The sequence below is a fragment of the Lepisosteus oculatus genome, chromosome 9, assembly GCF_040954835.1.
Source record: "Lepisosteus oculatus isolate fLepOcu1 chromosome 9, fLepOcu1.hap2, whole genome shotgun sequence".
NCBI lineage: Eukaryota > Metazoa > Chordata > Actinopteri > Semionotiformes > Lepisosteidae > Lepisosteus > Lepisosteus oculatus.
The window spans coordinates 8,102,024-8,127,368 of NC_090704.1; the positions used below are offsets into that span (position 1 = coordinate 8,102,024).

At 39.5% G+C, this 25,345-nt stretch overlaps 1 protein-coding gene across 1 annotated transcript in view; it reads right to left on the minus strand.

Moving 5' to 3' along the window:
- The window catches only part of niban1a (niban apoptosis regulator 1a), a 33,883-nt gene that overhangs the window by 5,019 nt on the left and 3,519 nt on the right, over positions 1–25,345 (minus strand). The window contains exons 2-10 of the mRNA XM_015355061.2: positions 9,611–9,741; positions 8,776–8,907; positions 7,934–8,048; positions 6,457–6,621; positions 5,376–5,491; positions 2,450–2,554; positions 1,884–2,046; positions 725–912; positions 341–487 (exon numbers count right to left, since the gene is read on the minus strand). Of these exons, the coding sequence (XP_015210547.2) occupies positions 341–487; positions 725–912; positions 1,884–2,046; positions 2,450–2,554; positions 5,376–5,491; positions 6,457–6,621; positions 7,934–8,048; positions 8,776–8,907; positions 9,611–9,741 (1,262 nt within the window). The remainder of the gene's footprint in view (positions 1–340; positions 488–724; positions 913–1,883; positions 2,047–2,449; positions 2,555–5,375; positions 5,492–6,456; positions 6,622–7,933; positions 8,049–8,775; positions 8,908–9,610; positions 9,742–25,345) is intronic.

Here is a 25,345-nt window from a genome sequence, read left to right on the forward strand (position 1 = left end):
TGGATCTATTGAATTAAAAATAATGACATTGCATACATTAGAAACAGGTAAAGCTTTATTCTATGCTCAAAGAAAGAGAGACTCAACATTTTGAAGAAGGCTCAACAGACGAAACGTTGAGTCTTTTCCTTTCTGGCATGGAATAAACCTTTACCTGTTCCTTTGCAGCCTACGCATGCTGACGCAGCTACCTTCTTGAATTGAATACATTATCCATGCAGTGCATGAATATCCAAGCCATGGCATGTAAACCTTAATGTCCCTATCTTTCTACCAAACTGAAAATTCCAAGAGGAGATGTATTCAATGCAGCAATCAAACGTCTGCAGGAAGGCCCCACCTGTTGCATGTAGCTCTGTGTACTGTGGACCAGGCGGGTGGTGTTGGAGTACTTGAAGCGGTTTCTGAGTTCCTTGAGCTGCTCCCGGAGGACCTCCACCTGCTGGTAGCAGTCTCTCATCTTCACTTGTCCCAGGCTTCCCAGGGCCTGTGGAGGAGAGGGTGGGGTGAGCTCTCCAGCACTCTCCGATCTCTTCTGCCAGCAACACTAGCATCCTTCTGAGCCTGCTCAAAATATCCCTCCCGGACACCCCCCCCCGCTGACCCCACTAGTAGTTTCAGGAGACGCAGGCGCAGATGCTCAACCAACCTGCCTCAGAAGCAGCTGTGTACTGCTGTGTTTCGGGAAGTTGTGAGCCTGATGTTGCATGAGGACCAGTCTCACCTGTTTCAGCTCTTCAGTGCTGTTGCTCTCCTGGTAGTCCTTGCCCAGTTGGTCAATCTCGTTCTCCACCAGGACCCGAACGTCCTGGAATCCGGAGCTGATGGGCACCATGAGCTCCTCCAGGATGGAGGCCAGGTAGGGCTGGACACTCTCCAGGCAGCACTTCACTGTGGGCTCCGACACTGTGGCTGGGGTGCAGTGGAACAGGTCACTACAGACAGGCCGTGGCCATGCCTAATTCAAACAACAGTGCGACAACCTGCCATGTTCCTCACCTCTATACTTGCATTTCAAAGGGCTTAACTGTGCTTTGCTTTGGTACACCACTTCAAGCAGCCCATACTCCTTTTTTTTAAACAACTTTTTTTTTTTAAACAACAAAGGCTTATAACAGTGGGCGACACGTTGGCACAGTGGTTACAGTGCTGGAGCCCTGCATTCAATTCCGGGCCTGGGCTGCTATCTGCCTGCGAGGAGTTTGTAAGTTCTCCCCGTGTTTGTGTGGGTTTCCCCCTGGTGCTCCAGTTTCTGGCCCTGCTGTGAGTGTGTGCGTGTGTGTCTCTGCCCTGCTGTGAACTGGCATCCTGTCTAGGGTGTGTCCCACTTTGTGCCCTGGATAGACTCCAGCTCCCCTGTAACCCTGAATTGGATGGTTGATTTAGAACACTGTGAAGAGTGATTTAACAAACCAATGTTAATGTTCCTGCTTATTTTTCATTTTAAAAGTCTCCAAGGTTAGGCACTGAAAAAATATGATGAGGATTTTTTTTTTTATTTCAATTGTTTCCAAATTCTTAATTCCTTGAGTGCTCCCTGATTATTCATGGAACACTCCGGATGACGTATGATGCCATCTTCTGGAAAAATCTGCTGAAATCCCTTACTTCCCAGCATGCTTCCATCTCAGTGTGCCCTGTATGACGTCTGGTGCTAACACTGAATCACGAACGAAAGGGATAGCTTCTCTTCTAAAAGTGCCACCGGTAAAGCAGTCGTCATGTCTGCTGACCCATCTGGGTGTTCTCTCAAGCACCAGACAACACTCCCTTCTCTAGGGCAGGTCACATGTTGGGTTCACAGCCATTCATGAGACTGCTAGCTTGGAGCTACGGGCATCCTTAGGGGAAAACACTCCTGTCACGTGCAGCGTGGCATGTACCTTTCAGCTTTCCAGCCAGGAAGTTCTTAGAATTGACAATCTGGTCCATGTCTGAGCGAATACGGGCCTCCTGCTGTTTGGCTGTCTCCTTGCATTCTTCCTTCAAAGCGTTCAACCCCTCAGCCACCTGCTCCTGGACCAGGGTGTAGGCGGATTCCACAGTCTGGAGCAGGAAGTGGAAGAGGGAGAGCTAAATTCTGACATGAGTAATGTTGAATATGGCCAGATGCCAGAATCATTATTTTACTTAAATGTATGAAACCCCAATGGACACTGTATATGCAAGTCACCAGTCATATAAAACTTTCATTCCTTGCTTTGCACTTCTCCCAGTAAAATATTTTAAAAAAGGTATGTAGTGTACCATTGAATAATATTGCTAGATTGTGATATTAAAAAACGTTTTTGTTTAATTTGGCTTTCATAGAAGCACATTTGAGTGATCTGCATCTACTGCCTATGCTCACTGGGGGATGTATTACAAGTCAATGCAGATGAGCCCCCTGGTGGCCAGTTTAAAAATAACAGTTGCTCGTTGAGATCTGTACAGTACGAAGCCCACGTACAGCGAACCAGACTCTCTTCCGCTCGTTCTTCTTCCCTTTCAGTCGGGGCACCAGCTCGGTCTGCAGCGAGGGCAGCAGATCCTCCATCACCAGGTTACTCAGCACCTGCCACACACAGGGAACAGGGGGGCTCTGAGGGACAGACAGCACAGCTGGCCTTTTCACAAGCTGAGAGAAGCCACATCGGACTCTGGTAAATCTGTCCCCACGTTTCCAGGCAGGAGAGCAAAAAACACCTGAGTGTCACAGAGCCTGATGTAACACAGAGCAAAAGACCTGACAGTTCCTGCTCATGACGTTGCTGCCTCCCCACACCTGCATAAGAATTTGAATATTGTACATGATTTCAGTATATGTGGTTTACTACTGTGCTACGTCACATTGTACAACTGATATTTTAGTGGTGACTTAATACAGTACACAGTATAGAAGCAAGATAAATGTTCCTATATTCTACAGGAAACTGAAGTTTGTTTTGGCTTTTATTTCACTTTTACAGTTTACTGCGTATTTTCTTTTCTGGCGTGAGGTGATAATACAGAAATTAGTGTTAATTATTTTGGCTGACGTCTAAGGCATTTCATATTTGTACTGGCTTCTTGTTTAGACAGCTGGGCCTGTTCCTGGCGCAATCGGAGGGGTCTGTCTTGTTCCATAGTACAGCGGCAGTGTTCCACCCAGCAACTGAACCCCAAACGAGTCCAGTGCCCTATCCAACACCCCACACTGATGGCTATCTAATAGTGAGCAATGTAGCGCAATCTCACAGCACAACCTTGTTATTAATACTGTGATGTTATGATTATCATTTTCACTGCCAGCTAAACTAACTTTCAGAGCGCATTGTATTGCCTGCTTCTCTTATTATTGTGTAGAGCTACATGAAAACATAATTTTGAAGTGAGGCCAACATTTCAAGGCACTGCATTTGCAAAACAGACTGAAGTCAAGCAGACAAATACCAATGACCCTTTTAACACAGAAAAAGATTCTAATGGAACGTTTTGTGCAAAGGAACCAGCTTGAAAACCTTAAAACACGATTTAGTGAATGAAGCTCAGCGTAATAAATTATTTCAGGTGGGTAGCTGCGTCAGCATGCGTAGGCTGTCAAGGAACAAGTAATAGGTTTATTCCATGCTGAAAAAAAGAAGAGAGAAAAAACACAACGTTTTGGCCATGGAGCCTTCTTCAGGTGTGACACCTGTGTGACACCTGAAGAAGGCTCCACGGCTGAAACTTTTTTTTCTCTCTTCTTTTTTTCAGCATGGAATAAATTATTGTTGTGACAGGGTTATGGTCTAAAGAGTCCACATCATCTAAATTTTCATTTCAATGTTTAAGTTTGGATTATAGTTGTTTAGAGGCGAGTTAAAGTTTTTTTTTATTGCAAAACGTACAGCCCACCATAAACCAAACTGTAGGGGGGGACTCTGAGATTGTTTTCAGATGTGTTGTTCTTGAGATTGAGATCTTCAACGGTTTAGAAAACACATCAAAATAGAATAACTCAGGAAATCTAAAAGTCAAGTAGATTCTGTGACAGCGTATATTTTTTTTTAACTGAAAAGAGTTTCATTTTTCAAAACGAATGTGGTCCCCCATATCTTACAAATGCAATTATATTGTCAGAAAATATGTGATAAAATGCTCTTAACTTGAATAACTTGTATAATATTGTATGATTGTGTGGTTAACAGATGTACACAGAATTGAAAAGTGTAGACTGATGCACAGTACAGAATCTGCAAAGCAAATGGCTACAAGGCTCTCTCGTCACAGTGTTCTGTGCTGAAGTGTGAACATCAACAAAAGTTGTTTTAAGCAATTTCCTGTACGGTGAGGGAATTTCCTCCAAACAAGATTAGCTCAACAACAGAAAAGAACGGTGGGGATAAGCACACCAAATTCCAGAGAACTTACAAGTGTTTAATTTTTTACACTCTCCCGAGTTATTTGACATCATTTTAAATGCCCAGATGCATGGATGTGAGTCATTTAGAAAAAAAAGTGTCAACTTTATAAGTAACAGAAAGAAACACCTGTTTTTTTATTGTGGCTAACCACTGTATAAATGAAATATTTTTAGATCGGACAGAATCCCAAATATTCTTCCTGTCAAAGGAAGTGAACGGTATGTCTCTATCATTAAGTGCGTGGAAGTATGCTTTCTCTCACAATGTTATGATGTATCCTGTTTACAAAATAACAAAGCTGCAGGAATAATCGTTTTTGGAATTATTATACCTGTGGCAATGCCAATGATATATGATGAATTTGATTATTTTGGAGCCCTGATCTGGCATTTCAAAATGCACCATTCATGTTATTCAGCAACTGACTACTTTGGAACACTAACTATTATGTTACTGCAATGTACAGAGATCTTGTGAAATAAATGGCCCCATTCAGACGCTCAGCTTTGTCCTTGCACTGTTATGGGGGTGTAAGAGAATATCTTTCGTTTTCTGCCCCCAGTGAAAAACGCTAATTCTTCTAATTCTAACGTCATGTCATTTCCCAAACTGCTTTATACCATACAGTGTCGCGGGAAGCCTACCCGGCAAGCAATGAGCGCAAGGCAGGCTATACCATGGACCAGTCCATCGCAGGGCAAGTGCAAGCCAATCATACATGGGGATACTTTGGAGGCCACGATAAAGGCTGAGGGGGGAAATTTGGCCTGAACACCGGGATAACTCCCTACTCTTGTCGAGAAATTCCTGAGGATCTTTAATGACCACTGAGAGTCAGGACCTCGGTTTAATGTCTCACTTGAAAGACGGTAATTCTTATGTCTCATTCCTAATTCTTAAAGTGTGTATGCCAACTCCCATCACACTTCTGAACGTTTGCCTCGGTCATTGTTGTTTTTTGGTCAAGAACTCAAAAACCGAAATGACATCGATTGTCCACAAATAACCTACCTTCGCATCACTTCCTATTAACATGTCCCATGACTCATAGTGGTTCTTCTCCTGTCTGTAGAACTGCACTGCCTTTAGGAAAGCCTGCACATCACATGTTGTCTTCTTGAGAAAGTCTGGAAAGAGAAACACAGCCCACTTGAGAGGAAGTGTTTTATCTCCTGCGGCACACTGAGCTTATTGTGACGTTAGGTCTCAAATTCTCAAACACGAGAGTATTATAGACTTTTCTGAATAGTAACAGTGAATGGTACTTATTACAGTATTTTATTCTGTTATGATGTGTGGAATTAGTGAAAAATGTGGTCATTATATCACCCACTATTACCCAGCTTGTGGATTTAATATTTCTGCCAATATTGTTGTAGCAGTAAGAGGTACTGTACATTGCAAAGAATAAGTCTTAGGCAGTCAAGGGTAACCCCATTCATTGTGTTAAGCAAAAGGGTGGGTTAACAGGACTCATTGACATTGATTAAACTGAAAACTGAAACTTTTTCCACAGTCTGAAATCTGTTTGTGTTGGATTATTTCACAATTACATACAATTTGAATCTGTGGTTTTTCAGTTTTTGAACAAAAAAAAGTGCCACCTTCCTCTTTTGAGGGCAATATTTGCCAATCTTTTGGGAAGCAAAAGAAAAAAATCATCAGTTGCAATCAATGTAAAAATAAATGGCCTTTTTTTGCTTCTCTTGCAGTCACATGTTAATGAAACTGCTAACCACTAACCGACAAGAAAAGGATGAAGTCATTTCCACACAGGAAGCAGGTCTCTTGCTACTGGTTATTATTAGAGTATCATAAAGCCGATTGAAAAATACCAAGAAGCATGGTGATCAAGTTCCACACGTTCTTTGCTCATTGTTTTAGAGCACCTGGTCTTATAATTATGAGGGTGTGAAACCTCAGTGTTCTATGGTCTAACGCCTGCCATGCATATGCAAAATTATTTCACCCATACTGCACGATGAGGGCTGTAGCTAACACCTTCTTTTTCGTTTTTCTTATTTGTGTGTTGGTTTATTTCTCTGACTTTGACCCAACCCAAGTCCTGATTCACTTCCAGTCCCTGAAATACCTTGGTTCTGATGTCTGATACAGTCTTCCAGAATGGAGATGAAGTGTTTCTGGACGTCTTCGCTGTGGAAGCAGAAGTACCAGTCTTTTCGGTAAGGCAGATGCAAGTAAACAGGAAACTGGTCAGGCATAGTGACCAGGGGAGGAGAAGCCTCTTCACTCATACCTGCAGGAGAAAACACAGCCTTGAACTGAAGTCATTTTGAGTCAGTCTGCTTAATAAAAACATACCTGCTAATAGTGTGGTAATACACTACATATTTTAGCTGGAGAAGGTGGAGAAAGAACACTTTAGCAACTCATCTATTTAAAAAAACAACAACAGATTATTCCTTCTGGAGAGTGAAGGTCCAAAACCATGTATCCCATCAGCCACCTGTATCCTGTAGTGGCAGTGCAAGTGGTGGTGTCCATAAACAGCTGGCCAGCCACAGAGAACTACAACCAAACCATGTTTTTTTTCAGAGTTATAAGGAAAACTAAAGTCCCTCGCTTTGTAAACTTGTGTCAGAGGGTGTATGCTTGATTCTTTTTAGTTTTTGTTGGAAGGTAGGAGTGACTGGGGCTGAACTGCAATTTGGTATTCCATATGGGTTTTCCAAAAATTGCTTTAAATGGATAAAATGCTTGCAGATTCTAATATAAAAAGGAAAGGAAATAATCTTTCAGTTGATTTTGTAGTGTATAGAACACCGCAGTGCTTCCTTATTGGTTTTGTTTTATTTCCGAAAGACATCCAAAAAACATCCTAGTTACCGCCTTTTTTTCCAGGGGATTCAAGCAGAGATGCCACGATTATTAACTATCCAAAATTATTTTAGAACATTTCAGAGTAGCAAACTCCACTGGTGAATTGGATGTGGGAGTTTAGGGCAATTCATGTTATTGTGTTGGGTTTGGCATTTGACTGTCACGAAAACCTCTCCCTTAAAGATCAGCCAGTCTAACAGTCTGCCTGCTGCAGTTCTCCTCCCCTTGCTCCAGATATAAATGGGTAAGAGTCATCAGGTACAGACTGAGAGCTACTGAAAGTTGTTTTCCATTCACTCTGGCTGTGGAGGTGGCAAATTAAAGCTTTCAACAAGCAAAATAAGCACATGATTGCAGACTGCTGGCACCCCTGTTGCTTCTGTTGTTGTAGAACTACACACAGATTTGATCCAGCAAGTGCTTTCAGCAGATACCTACTGAAGTCAGCCTCTGGGTGTGATCTGAAATGCAGCACCAAATAAATGTATAGGTGTCTATGAACCTCGCTTAAAGAATAAGAATTGCTATCAGACACCTCTTAATTTCAAAAGCTCAAACTCTAGGATTTCAAAGGCATTCTGTTCCGTGCCACCTTACAGGACACTAGTCCTAAAGCTGAATTTTAAAAAAGCAAAGTAGGTTGAGCTTGGCAGCAGGTAATTTGACTTTCCATTCCACAGACCACTGAGCTGTGCTACTCACAAGTCACTGGCAGGTTTGACACTCACTATTGGGGTCGGGGAAGGACCTGTCTACCAGTGTGTTGTACTTATCCAGCGATGTCACCACAGTTCCTCCTGTTGGGAGCAGCCTGAGCCTGGGCTCGACTCCTTTCACGAAGGTCTTGAACGGGGAAAAGAAAAGAAATCGTGGTTTTCGATCTGAAGCTGGCTTGTTAAAGACACACAAGGGGCCTCCACTGTTGTCATTGTCCTTTACTTATATTTAAAAAACTTTTCAGCCCGCGCCGCGGACAGTTGGACACACCAATTTTTTTTAATCTCGGCTCGCTGCTATAGTCTTCCACAGGTTTTTAAAATAAGAAGAAGAGGAAATAATGTGTCTTTCAGTTGATTATGCAATGCATAGAACACCCCACGTCACTTGGGTGACAGTGTCACTGCAAATATAAAAGCAACATGCAAGCCATCTATCAATAATGGCACTGTGAGGCCTTGGTATTCATTCTATAAGCCCACAGCAGCAATGGGAGAGCCGAGGCAAGGGAGATCAGATATGGTCATCACTTGTGATACCACAGCCTCAATTATATCTGCAAGCCACAGGGGTCTCCAACAATACCCTGGACATCTGAAGCACACCCAGGCCATACTGTCACTCAGGGATGTCCAGTCACGCTCTGCTGACACAGCCCAGACCCAAGCCAGCACAGTCTGGGCAACAGGGCACACAGGGCACATGTCTCTGTTTGAAATAGGTGCTGTTCTAGTGCCCTCCTCGGTGATTGTTCGCCTTCCTCTTCAATCGTTCCAACATGGCTGGTTGGGAAATGGGGCCCTCCCACTGGAAAAACGACACTGGCCCCTTGCGGCTTATAATGCCAACCCACCTCGTAGCTGTCGTGGCATTCCAAACTGTAGTTTCCCCGCACCACCACGAACCTTTCCTTCCACTTTTTCACTTCATCGCTGTAATGCAGTATATTCTCTTCATACAGGACCTTCCCGGGCTCCAGGGCATCCTGCAGAGTAAAACGGGAGCGTAAGTCACACTGCTTTGACATATCAGGAGAGCTGTTCACTCAGTCCCTGAGTTTATTATTGTTTTCGCCAGCAGCCATATCACCCTGCAACTCACAACTGGCAGCCCCACTGAAGCTCAGCAGGTGTGAGCCTGGCCAGTACCTGGATGGGAGACCTCCTGGGGAAAAATTAAGGTTGCTGGTGGAAGAGATGTTAATGGGGCCAGCAGCACTCACCCTGTGGTCTGTGTGGGTCCTAATGCCCCAGTATAGTGATGGGGACAGTACACTGTAAAAAGGCACTGTCCTTCAGATGAGATTTTATACTGAGGTCCTGACTCTCTGTGGTCATTACAAATCCCTGTTTCTCGAAAGAGTAGGGGTGTAACCCCAAAGTTCCCATTGGCCTTTACCAATCATGGCCTCCTAATAGTCCCCATCTCTGAAATGGCTTCATCACTCTGTTCTCCTCCCCACTGAGAGCTGGTGTGTGGGGAGAGTACTGGCGCACTTTGGCTGCCGTCGCATCATTCAGGTGGGTTGCACACTGGTGGTGGTGGAGGGGAGTCCCCATTACCTGTAAAGCGCTCTGAGTGGAGTGTCCAGAAAAGTGCTATATAAGTATAAGGAATTATTCTTATTTTCCATATTTATTTCATACAGGACTCTTTACAGCACTGGCAAAGCCTCTGCTGCAACTTACCCTTTGTTTCAGGAGCTGTGTCTGAACCGGCTTGTGCTGCTCCACCTCATCGTGAATCTCAGAGAAAAAGGCTATGGCATATTGGCGTTTGTAGTGAGGGCTGAAATTCTTCAGCTCTGCTTCAGCCCGGCCTGGAACACAATCCAAATGAATATCATTTTTATTTCTTTTTTTTTTCTGGAGGAAGGGTGGCCAATGCTGAAGTTGGTAAATTGTTTCATAACGAAAACAACTCTAAAATTGAAAGGTGGTGTCTTGCCCCCCTAAGTTGTTGGTGCACTTTTCATTTTTTCCATGTGTCATTTTTCAGCTTGACACTGTTTATGACTCACGCTTGCTTTACAACGCCTTCCTTTGCCTGTCATTGTTAATGTTACTATACAAACCTGACTTGTTTAGTTTCTGGACACAATATATATGCTTATGAGCTTGGCTGGGTTTGGAAAAAGTCCAGGTATTCTTGACCTTCGCTGTGTACGGAAGGTTTGTTTTTACACTGCTTAATAAAGTGCTTCCAATACACGGTACGTCTGTGATTTGGGACTGACATCATTATAGTGGAAAGAAGTCCTATTTCACAAAATCCTCAGGAAAGCAGAAGGGAAGAGCTCAATATACCGAGAGGTATTAAAGACTCAGAGGATGGTTTGGAGGGAATTTTATATTTAATTTTAAAGTTGGTGCATTTTAATGCCTTTCAGTAGAGAATGATTATTATAACGCAAATCGTAGGCAGTCGGATGCATACTTAAAATTTTCAAAGGGAGGCAACATAAAATGTATTTGAATTTCGGTGGCATCAGGTCATAGCATGCACGAAAAGACACAAGTTCATATCGACTGCTGCAGCTGACTTTCTAGCACGTTCAGCTGGAACTGACGATCCCAGCATGCAGCCAAAATAATATGTCTAGCCTCCAACCGATTATTTTCTCCGCATTGCATTTTTCCTTCCAAATTTAGTTCAGCATTAGCAACTGTTTACTTGGAACTGGTCACAAATTTCCATACTTTTTCTCTCATTCTCATGTATTTTCCCTGGAAATAACAGTGTTACCAAGGAGAATGCAGAATATGGAACCGTGCCTTTTTGGCTAATGAACTCAAGTCTTATTTCAGATTCTAGATTACACTGCACTTTGTGATGAGTTTGCAGATCACATTACTGTTTGTGGTCCCCAGTGGGTTTGCCTTTTAATCCTGGCAGAGTGTTAAATAATATATTAATGCTTAACACATAAAACTGACCAGTGTCTATGGCAATCTCCAAGGCTATGCTTTTCTCTGTATTATTGTGTCATACAGCTACTGTATATAGATTAGTGTCGCTTAGCTATAGTTCTTCCATTAAGTTGGCAGAAACATCTCTTCTGTATTAAATGTAGACAGCATGGTTACTGTTACTCTCTGGTAACATGTTGGTCTTGAAGAGTACGCATCAATAGAACCAGCAATGATGCAAGAAGAGCTATAGTACTTTGCAGACAAGTGCAGGGAGAGTATTCTTTTGATCTTCATGAAAACACGTGGCACATCCTGCCCAACAATTCCAAATGAGTAGCAGTTTTTCTAGAATTTTTTACCCAGCCAATTCATCTTACAGAGTTGTACCTGTTGCCTCTTATAACTATCAGCTACTGTTTTTGCATCCCAAAGAATAAAAATGACTGAACCTGCAGCTGCGGCACCTAATTTTTATCAACGAAAATGAAATGTGTTTTCTTCTTCGTTTCTTAATTAGTTGATTCTGATTGGGTAGAAAACACTCCATCATCAAGAGAATAATCAACACTGCAGATGGAATTGGAGAAGCTAAGATATAGGAATTAATAGAAGCGGAATCTTAAGTTCATGCCTTTGTCCCTTAGAATGACCTCTGACTCAGTTCTCACCCTGTGCAGCTGTCAAACAAGAGGGGTACAAAAAACTCTTTTTCTTCCGAGATCAAACATGAATGATTCATTTGTGCAATCAGGATCGTCAAGTTTATATAGCGGTTTGGATTACTCCTGGAGTGAAAATTAAATGAAAAAAGTCTGTGATGGACTAAGAGGAGAAAGCACAGCCAAAGCATTGAGCCATTGGCCTCTAGATATGTATCAGGGACACGTGTGTATGTTACTGTACATTTTCCACCACACCAGTGGAGCACTGAGCATTTTGTTTTTCTATGCTGGAATGCATTCATACTCTCTTGCTTTATTTATTTTAGAATTTGCTTTAGACAAATATTATTTTTCGTTTGCCGCCATAAAAGAGCCACAGAAATTCAAAACAGGACAAACACGTAGACAGGACAGAGTAGGCAAAGTGATATTTTGGCTCTAGAGAACGGAAATGATTGGAACTTTTCAAATTCATCAGAACCAATGGTGTAATTTCCCCATAGGGATGTCTGTACAGGGCGGCAGACCAGACTAAAATGCCACTTTCTTTTGTGCCACGTTGTTAACACTGACTTTTATTTGCATAGGATGCATGGTTTTTTTTTTTGTAATATGGTAATCCCCATGGGAAGCTGACATCTCATGGACTTTAACATTTGACATTTATTTGATTCAAAGTGACATATTTGTATTTGTTCTGAGTGTAGCAGAGTGGGATTATTTATTGTTATCCTGGTGGATCTTGATTGAGGCAAATAGTAGTTTATTTGTAAAAGATATGGACTTTTTAGGGGAATCTTTTTTTACATGAATTATCAGAGGACAGCCCCTCTCATGGAGGTGTGTCATGGAAGCAGCATGGGGAGATGAAGGGGATGAGATGTATTCACGGCTGGGATCCCCTATCTTCCTTTGGGTTGTTTGGCATGGGGGGTAGACCCTGTTAGGAAGCATATTTAAGGATTCCATTTCTATCTTAGCATTATTATTAGATGTTGGATTCAGACTCTGAGTCCCCTGATCGATGTTCCTGTTTTGTTCTTCAGTGCTTGCAGGCTGATTTCTCCTACCACACACGCTAGCTGTAGAGTCTTGCAGCAAAAGGAACAACACACAGGTTGCCATGATACCAGAATCTCATCTGAAACAACACGATGTGGGCAGATATACCGGTAAGTATTACAGTGTAGCAGCTTCCTCATCTGCAGAGGACAAAACAAAGACATTTCTGATTTTTTGTGCTGGGGTCAAAGAGCGATCAACAAAGGAGACTGCCATGCGTAAAAAAAAACAATATTTCAGGTCCAAAAATTGGCTTTTGTTTCAGTTTATATCCCTAAGATATTGAAACTTGATTTCTTTAAATTGCTTCGACAAATTCCTGCTGAATCTCTCTGGGTCCATTTACATTAACAGTACTCAAAATCACTCTATGATGATGTATGTGTAAAATATACAGATTCCCTGCCACGTCTGCTAACTATTTTTGATGATTTGGGTTTTCTATCAGGGTATGCAATTAATTGGTCCAAGCCTGGATTACGACTGTTAAATTTCTGCAAAGGAGAAACAACACCTTATCTCTGACTGTCTCACTGTCCAGACTGTACAGGTATTTTACTGCGATAGCATGTAAACAAAAACAAATCTCTGTGGAGATTTTAGATGGACACATTATCCTAATTCCCTTCAAGCTTGTGCTTCCTCGCTTCTCTTTCTTCTCTTTTTGGTAAATGGTACATAAATATTATCATTCATTTCAACCTGAACACTACAAATAAACAATAGGGTTATATACTGTACGTACAAGATACAAAATCATATTCGATTGTAAACTTCTGCAATCATCTGCATACTGGAAATGCTTGCACCGAACTGCAGAGACTTTCAACTCAGATTTTCACTGCATATTTGCATACATTTGGAAGTGAAATATGTTGCTTAATGTTATTTACATTCTTAGAACCCTACAAAAGCAGTTCCAAAAGACTTTTACAGCATCTAAAGATGCCCAATGCATACCGTGGTTCTACACATTTCTCCAGGGCACGACAGGAAACAAAGAAACTAGCAGCTGCTAGCATCAGTAGAATGGACAGACAGAAAAGAATTGCAACTGAATAGGAATAGACAAATGGATTGTCAGAGGAAAAACCCCAGAGGTTTTCACTCAGTGCCACAGACTAATAAATAAGCTAAAAAGCAGGAACGCCAGGATAAAGAATGTTAGGATGAGAATGTGATTTCCTGTGCTGTCCAGCATTCCTGCAGCATGAAGGCAGCCATGGCACTGAAGTGTTTGTCTTTAGGAGTGCAGAGGTTGGGACTCTATTGGTCCAAGACGCATTCTGTGATGTTGGTAACACTTCAGTATAAGGCCTACACAGCCGTGATTAAACACTTTTTTAACACATATTACAAGAAGACGACAATAATATTCTCAACAACCATAAGCAAGAATTAATGGTGTGATTATTAGCAGAATCAGACATTTTTTTATTTATAAAAATCTCAGTAAGAGCTACCAACTGAATGTCACGCACATTAATTGTAGTTTGTAAAATAAAATGTTACTGTGACGTTCAAACTAGACCACACAGAACAGATAAATCCGTTACTGCAATATTTACGACTGAAGTACTGAAGTTACTGTATGCATGTACAGTGGGTATGTTTCTTTTAATAGTAAGTGCTGTGCAAAAAACAAAGGTACTGTTACTTGTGCAATCAATCTAATAATAATGTTGACTTCCATTCATTTTCAGAAATGTTTTGCTTTTTCCTGTCAAAGTCTCGGAAGCACAGAGTACAAGCTGAGACTACACCCTGGATGGGACGCCAGTCAATCACAGGACACACATGGGCACAAGACAAAGAGACAGGCATCATCTTACATAGCCTGCATGTCTATGAGAAGTATGTGGAGACCAGACCACCTGCAAGTTTGATGAGAACATACACACTCCATGTCGAAGGTATCCCTGTGCAGAACTAAGCTAAAAACTAAACACATCCATATGCCATGTTCTTCACTCTATCAAAAAAGATACATTGGATTTTCAGAAAGGAATTTGGTCCCATGACTGAGTGAAACTATGCAGGATGTAGAGAGGGAAAAGCTTTAGGTACACCTTATATAGTTAATAGTGCATGTGCCATGTAACAATGTTTAAAGCTGTGATATTGTTAGATTATCATGGACAACGTCTCCCATCCCCTCTGTGACATGCTTGTAGAAACGAAGAGCACGTTCACCTGTAGACTGATCCATCCATGGTGCGACAGGGAGCGCTACAGGTCATTCTTGCCTTCTGCCATAAGACTGTACAACGCATCCACCTTGCATCTGGGCAGAGGCAAAATTGACAGTGACCTGTTTCTGGACTGAACAGTAAACGGATACATCTGTTCTTTTTCTTTTTCCCGTTTACAGCCATTTTTGTGCAATATATGCCAGGGACTTGTGCAATACATTTATATTTATATTTATATTTATATTGTGCAATACAACTTTTTTATGTACTGTTCTGTTCCGGTTTGTTCTTTGTGTGCTCTGGACTGTGAGTAACTCTTCTTAGTGCACTTCTCACTGTACTGATTGTATTGTATGTATTGTATTAGTATTATTATTGTATCATTTATTACACTGTTGCTGTGTTGTCTGTAATAAGCTGCTGTTGCACTGCAATTTCCCTCAAGGGATCAATAACGTATATATCTATCATTAGAGTAATAAAGAAGTTAGTTTAAGGCATGAGTCTAAAACTATACCAGTATTATTATTTTTTCTAATCGTCTATGATATTTTAAAAACAATACATCTTAGCACGATGCCACATATTTCTAACTTTTTTTAAAATATTTCATATTTCTAGATACATATGCAAATTCATGGAAAAGCAACAAGACCCAGTACTAAGCATCGACTTGCCACAAAGGACAGTTCAAAAGCATTTTTCCAACCAGATAATGATTTTAAATGGTATAATTGCGCTATAATTATCCCAAAATCAAATGACAGGATGTGTTTGAGTAGATAAAGAGAGAGTAGAAAAGTGTATGTGGTAACAAAGTGGGGGAAAAGGGCTATAAAAGAGAAACGACAGAGGGAAGGTAAATTTTGTAAGGTGCTGTAGTTAATGAGCTTCAAGCTAGATCTACATAAGTAGTGTAAGACTGTATAAAGGCTGTATTAAAACTTCCAAATGAGAAATCACTTGCAATAGTCCACACATTAAGTGTCATAAAATACAGGAAAAGTCATTTTCATAAAATATTAAGATATCATGGATTACCTTCCATAAGCTTGTAAAATGAGGTCATCCTAAACAAAGTTGTTTCCTAATGCACGACATACTAGACAAATAACTAGAGCACACACATTACACAGGAACATCTAAGCAGCATGGATATCCTGCTGTAGCAGTCCAGTGTCTAGACTGGTGGCTTTTTAGGGGAGTGCACGTACAGATGTGTGTGAAGGAATGCAATGGTTTCCTTTGCAGTAGAAAACCCAGGAGAGAGCAGTATTTGAGCTATGTCTCCAGAGATGGGAGAAATTAAAAGGAGTGAGAGATCAGATCAGGAGGGTCTCTCAGCACATGGATGCCTAATGGAGGTTTATATTTTAGGATTATTTAAATAACAATAAATACAATTTACAGTAGTAAAGACAGGTTGCATTCAGGACAGCTAGAGCATGTTTTTCTCCTGAGACTCATTCACATAAAATGCAATAAAAGAAGAATCATGTCTTGACTAAGAAAGATATGGTGTTTGAACAATGTGATTGCTCATTAAGCAGTCATGTGTTCTTTGGGTTTTGGGTTTGCATATTCAGAGCTGTACTGTTGTACATACTCCTTGTGATTCTCAGCATACGATTACCATATATTTCCTGCTGAGCATTTCCCTCAAATTGACTGAGCTCATAAGAGATGTATGCATATGCATGCGATGAAAAAACAGACATATGTTTAAGTTGAGGTATCTTTTATTAATCAGTGACTGCAGACTTGTTGCTATTCTGTACTAGTCATTGAAGTACAGTATACAGTATGATATTATGATATTACCTTTTGTTTCATCCTCTTTACATTTGGCATTGTTATTATGTTACCATTGATTGATCGCTGCCTTGGATAAGATCAGAAAAGTCAGTTAAAACCTGGAATTGTAACTCCAATTATAATTACTAACACTTGTCTTAGCAGCTGAAGTCTTGAACATATAACCAAAACTGATTTTTAATTTCATTATATGGGCTAATTCTAACTACCATTTTGTAATAACATTCAGATACACATGCACAGATAAATATAAGATATTGCAATTGAGGAAGGACAAACTCTCTACAGATACTCATTACTACTTCTGTGCTGACAGAGCTAAATAAATTATTACGAATCAGTAAGTGTGTGATCTGCTTTCAAGACCAATTAGTAACAGAATCCTTAGCCATACAATAGGAGAAATTTGGCAAGAATTCAATCTCTGTTTCTTAATTTCTGATCGTAGCTACAGATTGAAAACTGTCTGATCATTGTGAGCACTGAGAATAGTGTCATGCTTTTATTTATATATTGAAGTTTGCTTAAATTAGTTGTATTTATATTCTGAAAGCCTATTCATGTATTCAACAAGTTATCTAGAATTTAAGGTGGAATTTGACAAATTCTTCCTTAAAAGACCTCTTACAGTTGTTCACTGTAAATTCCATTCAAATGTGTTTTTTCTTGATGGACTACTTAAGAAACTGGATTAGAATCCTGCTGCTGTCTCATTAAAAGATAATCTGGACTGGTGGGACCTGTTTTACCTGTCTTAAGTAGCTTCAGCTAAACAGAGATAAATTCTTACATGAAATAGTGACAAGGTATAGCCTTGCATGAGATCTGATGAGTTTTCAAGATCAGATCTCAGAGCATCAACTGAACACACACGCTCCCCCAAAATTATTAACTCCCCACGAAAGACACCATTACATTTAGATCATCAAGTCAAATTAAACTTCTGGGTCTTTGGGTGATGGGAGGAAACTGGAGTACTAGGTGAAAATCTATGAAAACAAGGACCACAACATATAGACTCCACACAGACAGGTCCTCCACATTGCAATTATGGCCAGGATCCTGCAACAGAGAAGCAGCAGTCCTGACCTCCATTCTCTCCTATGGGAACGGAACTGGCAGAACTTCAGTTCAAATGATGCTGATAGATGTCACAAGGGGTGTCAAAATAAGCAAAATTGTAACTGAAAGGTGCAAATATGTAGGTAATAATAAAACATTTTATTGCATTCGGACAGTACTCTAGTGGTTTTATCACTGTTATAAATCTCTACAAAGGGCATAAAGTCCTACACTAGTGTTATAAATCCAAGTTGGATTTGTTGTCAACTCAAGTAGGAAAGAAAGTGCTCTTCAGGATATAGTGATAATAGACATACAGTATGTCAATGTATGCATTTACTTAGAACATGCTTGCTTTATTTTTGTTTTGTGTTCCATAGAATGTACTAAAAACTGTAAAAAATTACCATGCTAAAACCAATTTGTGTATTTAAAAATTCACAAATATGGCAAAAACTCCAAGGGCAGGCAGAAGAAGACAAAAATAAGGAGTTGATGTACATAAAATAAATCTCTCTGGGGTGTTATAATACACTTTTCTTTTTAGCCTTTTTTGAAAATAATCTCTAAATATTTTGTAAGCTCTTGATTAGCATTTGCTAATGCCGATACAAGCACAAGTAAGCAGAAGTTCCATTTAATGCCACACACTGAAAAGATGAACAATTGATTTTACAAAGAGATATAGCCTACATAAATAGAACCAAATTAAAATTTAATTAAAGGGAAGTATTTGTATAGCAAATTTGGCATTTGTAAGAGACACATGAAATGAAAACCTTTGAACATAGAAAATGTCCTGAATGTACAATATTTATCATGTGAAAATCTAGAAAGCAGGGTCTAAAAACTGCTGAGGTTCTTGTGGTGAACAGGACAGAAGCAAGTTCTCTTTTTAAAATCCTAGCACTGTTTCTCTTGAAACCAGCTATAGCTGGATGCACTGACTGTGGTTTTTAAAATGGCTCTTAACAGTAAAGAACTGATGCTAATTAAATTTGAAACTAATCAAAGCTCCCTGATTTGTTTTTACAACCTCTCTGAGGAAAAAAAGAAACTAAAAGAAATGGCCTTATATCCTATTCCAAGTGGTGTTTGAGTCTTCAAATAAAAGTAGTTTTTTATTGTTTTTTTGTTTCTTTTGCTGTCTTAAAATTTGTTTATGGCTTCAAGAACCCCTCTTCCAATTAAAAAAGAGAGTTTTCTAGGAGGTTTGTTGGAGGTAAAATAAATCTTGCAGTGGTTGCAAAGAGATAAATGATTAGACAGCTTGAGACAGGGTAGGACCCAGAGGCTTGGCTGACCTACTGGAATGGATATGTTTTTCCTATCTGTGTAGAAACCTGGAAAATGCATCAACACTTCCCAACCAGAGCAGGCCTTCTAACGTTTGAATAAGGTTTAGTGCCCTGGCACCCTGACTCCTAGAATCTGTTTTTAATTGTGTTTCAGGGAATAAAACAAGCTTCCCTGCAGAACAACTACCTGTAGATACGTTTAGGATTTCCAGCTCAATCACAGTTGACACACCTACAGTAGGCCTCACCTGTCACGTAATAACGCATGGGTTTTTTAATATCTCTGATTTGCCAAAATGAAAAAAGCAAACCTAAATTCAAGAGAAAGTAAGTGATGTCGTTTAAGACTCATTAAAACAGACCCATGGAAAAAGCTGCATGCCTTCACTGCAGATGAAGATTAGAAATGGCAATGTGTAATTTACTGTTGCCACTAATACAAACATGCAGAAGTCCAGCAGGTTCCTGCTTACAATGCATTCCGTCTCAGACCCCTGTCTTTTCACTGCTACCAACGACGGTATTTAGCCACACAGTGCGATTAAAATTAGAAAAAGGCTTAGCTCTGCATTTATTTCATTTCGTTAAACTGTCAAATGTGTATGTTGCAATGCTGCTCAGCAATGTTGTCCCTTTCCTTTCATCCTCAAACAGCTGAGAAAATCATGCTGGAAAAGTCATGCTTTTGTTTGAAAACTTCAATTATTATTCCTTTTCTGAATTCAGGATGGGGTCCTTGCCAAGTCACAGATGTGCATTTGTGCTAGATACAGTACATGATATACTGCACTGTAAGCTTTCCATGATACATGAGTACTAAATCCCACTCTCCTGTACGTGACTGAATTGCATTTAGGCTCTCATTAGCTATTCATGCAAGAGCAAGGATATTTTGAAATTCAGTTGAAAGATTTTTCTTTTGGGACAACAGCAGTCATAAAGACATGTATGATATCATTGTCGGATATGGTCCAGGGATATGGATGATCCAACCCAAACAGACGAAAGCCAGAATATGAAAACAGAAAGCTAAAGGCAGATTAATGAGCAAAAGGAACAGATTTTGCCTTTGCAAAATGTGCATAAGTGTTCTGACCACTGTTTACAATTAACACAGTGTGCTCAGCTATATTATTGTTGAAGCAGGGAGCAGTGATGAGGGTCGCTCTGCTACTAAATTTTAATATTAGTCTTAAGAGGTTTTCTAACCTCTTTTTCTAACAAGAAGCCTTTAAAACCTTTTCAGCACAAGTGGCACAAATGGGAAATGTCACATATACAAAAGATTAAATAAAAGGGAGATATTATACAATTAGTTACTTCTGTGTAGCCACAGTAGTGTTGATTCATTGTCATTTTTTTTACTTTAAGAGCTAGCAGGATGTGCTTTCTAAGATAATCCACAAACTTTGCATACCGTATCTAATCGTTTTTCATAAGAATGAATATTAATCTATTGAAACACAGGAACCTGACATTACATACTAAAACAGCTACACTTGGTAAGAGCTGCTTATCTAGGTATTACTTTATTATGATCAACACGAAAAAATGGACATCACTGGTCAGCAGCCTGGCCATGACAAACTTCCTTCAGCCAGTAAATAATCAACACTCCCAAAAGCACAGGATTGTAAACCCTCAATAACATCTCCTTGGAATATCATCCATGTTCCACCCATGTCTCAAAAGACTTAGTGGTGCTGGCTTAACTCCCTGACTGTGTGACACACCCTTTAAGAGGGTTTAGCATTCAGCACTGAGGTATTTTCAGAAATTTGTAATCTATGATTGCAGTTTAATTTGTGCTTCCTTTCAAAAAACAAAAGTCACTCCCATGATTAACCATGAGTGTTTAAACATGAGAGTCTTATCTCTGACCTCCAGAGCATCCAGTGTTTGACCTAGAGTATGTTGTTTATTTGTCCATTTGTATGAGAAGTATTATTTGAACACTCTGAGGTAGCTTGACTGAGTAAATACATATATGAAATTGTAGTAGAAGAAAGGTACCATTTGTTTACCTGTAGTAATAGAAAACAAGAGGTGAAAAACTACTAGAAAACAAGTAAAAAACCACAGAGTAACACCCTTATCAGTATATTATATCTTTCTAAATATGTCTTGCAGAAACTAAACATAACTCAAAAACTGTATTTGTCATTTTATATTATACAAAGACAAATCAAAAATGAAATCAGGGATAAAATTTTTTCTTATCTATTTAGGTTGAAAAACCAACAACATACATTTCACATTTCAAGCATGGGATTTCTAATACGACACAAGTGCATGTCTTAATTTCTCTGTACATCAACAGGGCTGAGTCAGTAATAAATATAGTACTTTTGCTGTTTCCTACACTTAAAACTATCTTGCCTAACTTGTTCATCAAATTATTTTTAAACATTATTAAGTGATCTCCTAGCAGTGATGGAAAGCTACAGTACAATGAATCAGGGAGCCTTGAGATTTCATGGGGAGAAGCGCTGTTGAGTTGTGAAACTCCAAATGTCAGCGCTGAGACTTCAAAGACCTGCTGTGAGCTGTGAGTCTATTCACACTATGATGCTGGCTAGAATTTGTGTGGAATGACCTGCTGCCTCTTCATTTATGCTATGAGATGCAAATAAACTCAAGACTGAAAACAGGAGGAATTCCCTTGCACACATCCGTCAAAAAAAGCATCTCTGAATACTTTCAAAGAGTGTTCCATGGATTATGAGGTACAACAAAACAATGAGCAAGAATGGTCTTTCTTGGTCTTTGTCTTTTTTAATATTTTAGTGCTTTCTTTGCACTTTTGCCTGAAAGGGTAGAAAAAAAACGACAAGGAAAAGAGAAAGGAGTTCTGTATCTCCTTTTCAAAAGATTATGGATAAGATATAATTTTAAAGAAAGTATTATATAATGGCTGACAATGACTTTTGTGAGTCTTGCCCAGCCTTGGGCTGTAAAATGAACTGTTACAAAGCAGTTCATTTTTTTTTCTGTAAATGAGGAGGTGGGGTAAAAACAACACTGCCCAGTGATCCAGTTAAAATCATACAAAGTGAAAGTGGCAGGAGCCAACCAGCTTGCTTAACCTACCCTTATAGAAGTGTAGAGAGATGAGATCCAGTGCCTTTCTGCAGTTAAAAGCTTATTCATTCCAGGTCCTGGAACTATGTTATTTAATACCAAGGCTTCTCCAGAGCAATGCTGCAAGCCAATTAGAAAGGAGTGAAAAACGTTTTTAGGACAAATGACACAGGACTATAGATGAAGTCATATTTCACCTGCATCCTTACAAAATCAAATGTGATTATAGATACACAAATAGAACAGGTTTAAAATAAAGGCAGACCTTGCATGGCTCCCTCATATTCCAGAGCTACTGCTTCATGGGCATTTCTACAGACTAGTGAGTATTCAAAGCATTTAGCCTCCTCTCTGGAGCAGAAAGCTGCTTTGTTTATCTGTGCTAGCTATCCTGGGCTGTTTTGTTTATCTCCCTTCACAATAACAGCTACTTTGTGAGGAGCACAAATCTTTCCAACAGATGTTCATAGCACTTATCCCTTTATTCATTGTAGGAACTCATTTGCCTCTTAATTGCTCTTAATTCTCTCCAAACTGGTTCAAATATTGGTCACCTTGAAATCCTCAAGTTCAAAACGGTGGCAGACACAGCGCAATCACAGGAGTAGGAAAGTATTTGTTTTGATTCCTAGGCAGGTTTTGTACTATATAGTGTTACTACGTGCCCTGTTTTCCCTGTGAGGCATAGGGTTTGACAGCCATCGAGTGGTTTCAGCACAGTTTAATTTCTGTTCAATTTTCCAACTTCTGATATGCATTCACTAAATCAGGTATGGGCAATCATTTCTTTATAAAATGCACTGATTATACAACACTCCTTACATTTTACATTACATCTGGGGTGGCCCTATTTTATAATACTCCATAATGAGCACTAGCAATGCTTGATATGTCTCCTTTAATACACTGAAAGCCTTTCCTTAAGCGATACTACCAGATCAAAAACTGTTGCAGCTTGTCACATAATTTCATGCAGTCACATTCAACACAGAAAAAGATTTATTAAATAAAGACATTAGGTAAATCTGCTCCAAAGCCTTCTTCAGCAGAGAAAACTGCTTCCATATGAATAAGGCCAGCATCTCAGCTTTTAATAGATCTTATTGTACTTAAAAATGTATTGCCAGGAAAATTTGATTGTGCAAAGACCACATATTTCCTGCAGTCTAGATTTAAAAAGCACATTAGTATCGGGCAGCTGTACGATTCTGCTTCTCGGTTCATGCAAGGAAACACCATTTAATTTCTGCTACCTGCAGATGTTTATACTTCCTTAGTTAAAAAGTATGAGCTCAACAATATCCAGTGTATTGTGCTTCTGCTATTTATAGTGATTATATAATATAAATTGGAAAAAAAATAATGTTGTGTGAATTTCAAATATCATCATCGATATTATACTTTGTTTCCTAACAAAACCTAAGCAAGATGAAGATATTAAGCAGATCACTTTAATTGGATTTCAAATTAATTAGATCTTACTACATTTGTGAGCCATGGTTATTCTTCAGTACATGACAGTAATTTCCTGAGTTGACTAATATTAAAAATTGGAAATGACTGTTGTCTAAAATGTTGATCACCAGTGTCTCATATTTTAAGAATATTTCTTTGGGCTAGTTTACAAAACTGAATACTCTGTCAAACCCTGTTAGCAGCTATAAATGTAGTTTTAATCCCAAATTTTCTGTGGTAATGAAAGCATCCAAGGTCATATATACTGTACAGTAGGTGTTTAATCAATGCCTTGTTGTTGTCCATGCCTACATAATACATGCTGGCTAATGAAACCACATGCTGAGGTAGATGTATTTGAGCAAAGCACATATACTGTATATACATAAAGTGCAATAAGCAGGAATTCCCTATAGAGTGCTCAGTGTTATGAAACTACTCACTTGCACTTTATACACATTACATCATGCAATGTAGGAAATCTTTAGTACAGTATGTTATTCTGATTAATAACACGTATTAGGCGTTGTCTGAATAGCGCATAGGCAACATTTGCAAAAAAAAAAGTAAATGACATTATTTAACCAGTATGCTGCCTTAAAATAAAGCTTTAAATACTTTTGGACACTTAAACACACTCAGTTGTATTTAGCACTTGGACCTACTGTACAGTGTAAAAGCTTAAAACTAAATCTACAAATACATACGGGTTTGAAATCATCCCTCCCAAAACAGGAGAGCAGTTACAAATATGAGGATTGCAAATTGTATTTTAAGTGACATTTTAGCCGTTGTAATAGTTTATACTGTATATGCTGAGATATTAAAACAGAAACAAAGGAATCACAACTAAGCAACAACTACACAGATACCTGAAAACTAATTAGAAAAAAGTAGATGACCAAATTATACAATAAACCTATACACTTCAGGGCCTCTTTGATTTGTAATTTAAATGACTTCTTAAAAGCATGTATTAGTACTTTACTACTGAAACACAGCTTGCTGGCTGCTAGCAAATGCCTGATACATGTCTTATTAAGATTTCTACTGTGGTGAACAAACACCTAATTAAAATATTCTCTCCCTCAGCCAAGCTAGACTCATCACTACTTTAACTTGAGCTCTTGGAGACACGGCTGTGAACAACGGTGATTTCCTTCATTATATCTCACAATAAAGAAATCACCTGCAGCTTATGACCTGTATTATAATCTAACACTTTGTGAAAAGCTATGTAGACGTATGGAGTTTTGATTCAAAGGTGAAATGGCGGACAAAACTGAAACAACTCCGTGTTACATGTGGATGAACAGGGATTTCTTGAGACAAACAAAGAAAAATGGACACATATTCACAACCTGCTCTATTCACAGGGGCTCAGTGGTTCTGCAATAGAATAATGAGATACTGTCCACGCTATATTAAGAGATGCCTTTGAACTTGCATCAGAACTGTCTTGCGACAGACTGCACACAATTAAATTTGACACAGCAAAAGGAAGAAACCCATCTTGCCACAAAGCCCAGGCCTTCTATAATCCAGAGAGCTACAGAGCAAGAAATCAGTGGCATGACACATTTTAGAGTTTTCCCTTAAGAGGATTACCCAGCGCAGGTCGGTCAGCTAGATAACGACTTGAGTGTCCTGATCCAAACTCCTGATACACAGTTTTGTGGGTTGGGCTGTTTGAGTGTTTGAACAAAGAAATGTGAAACTGGGAAGCAGTGCTTTTTGTTACTGAGCGCTGAAATAAAAATGCTTATGAGGTGGGTAGGAGTTATCATACTGCATTAAGCTTTCTTGCAGGGGACCAAGAGAGTCAGACACTGGTATGCTACCGTACGTGAAGAGAAAATCCTTCAATCCTTTTCTCTGTGTGGT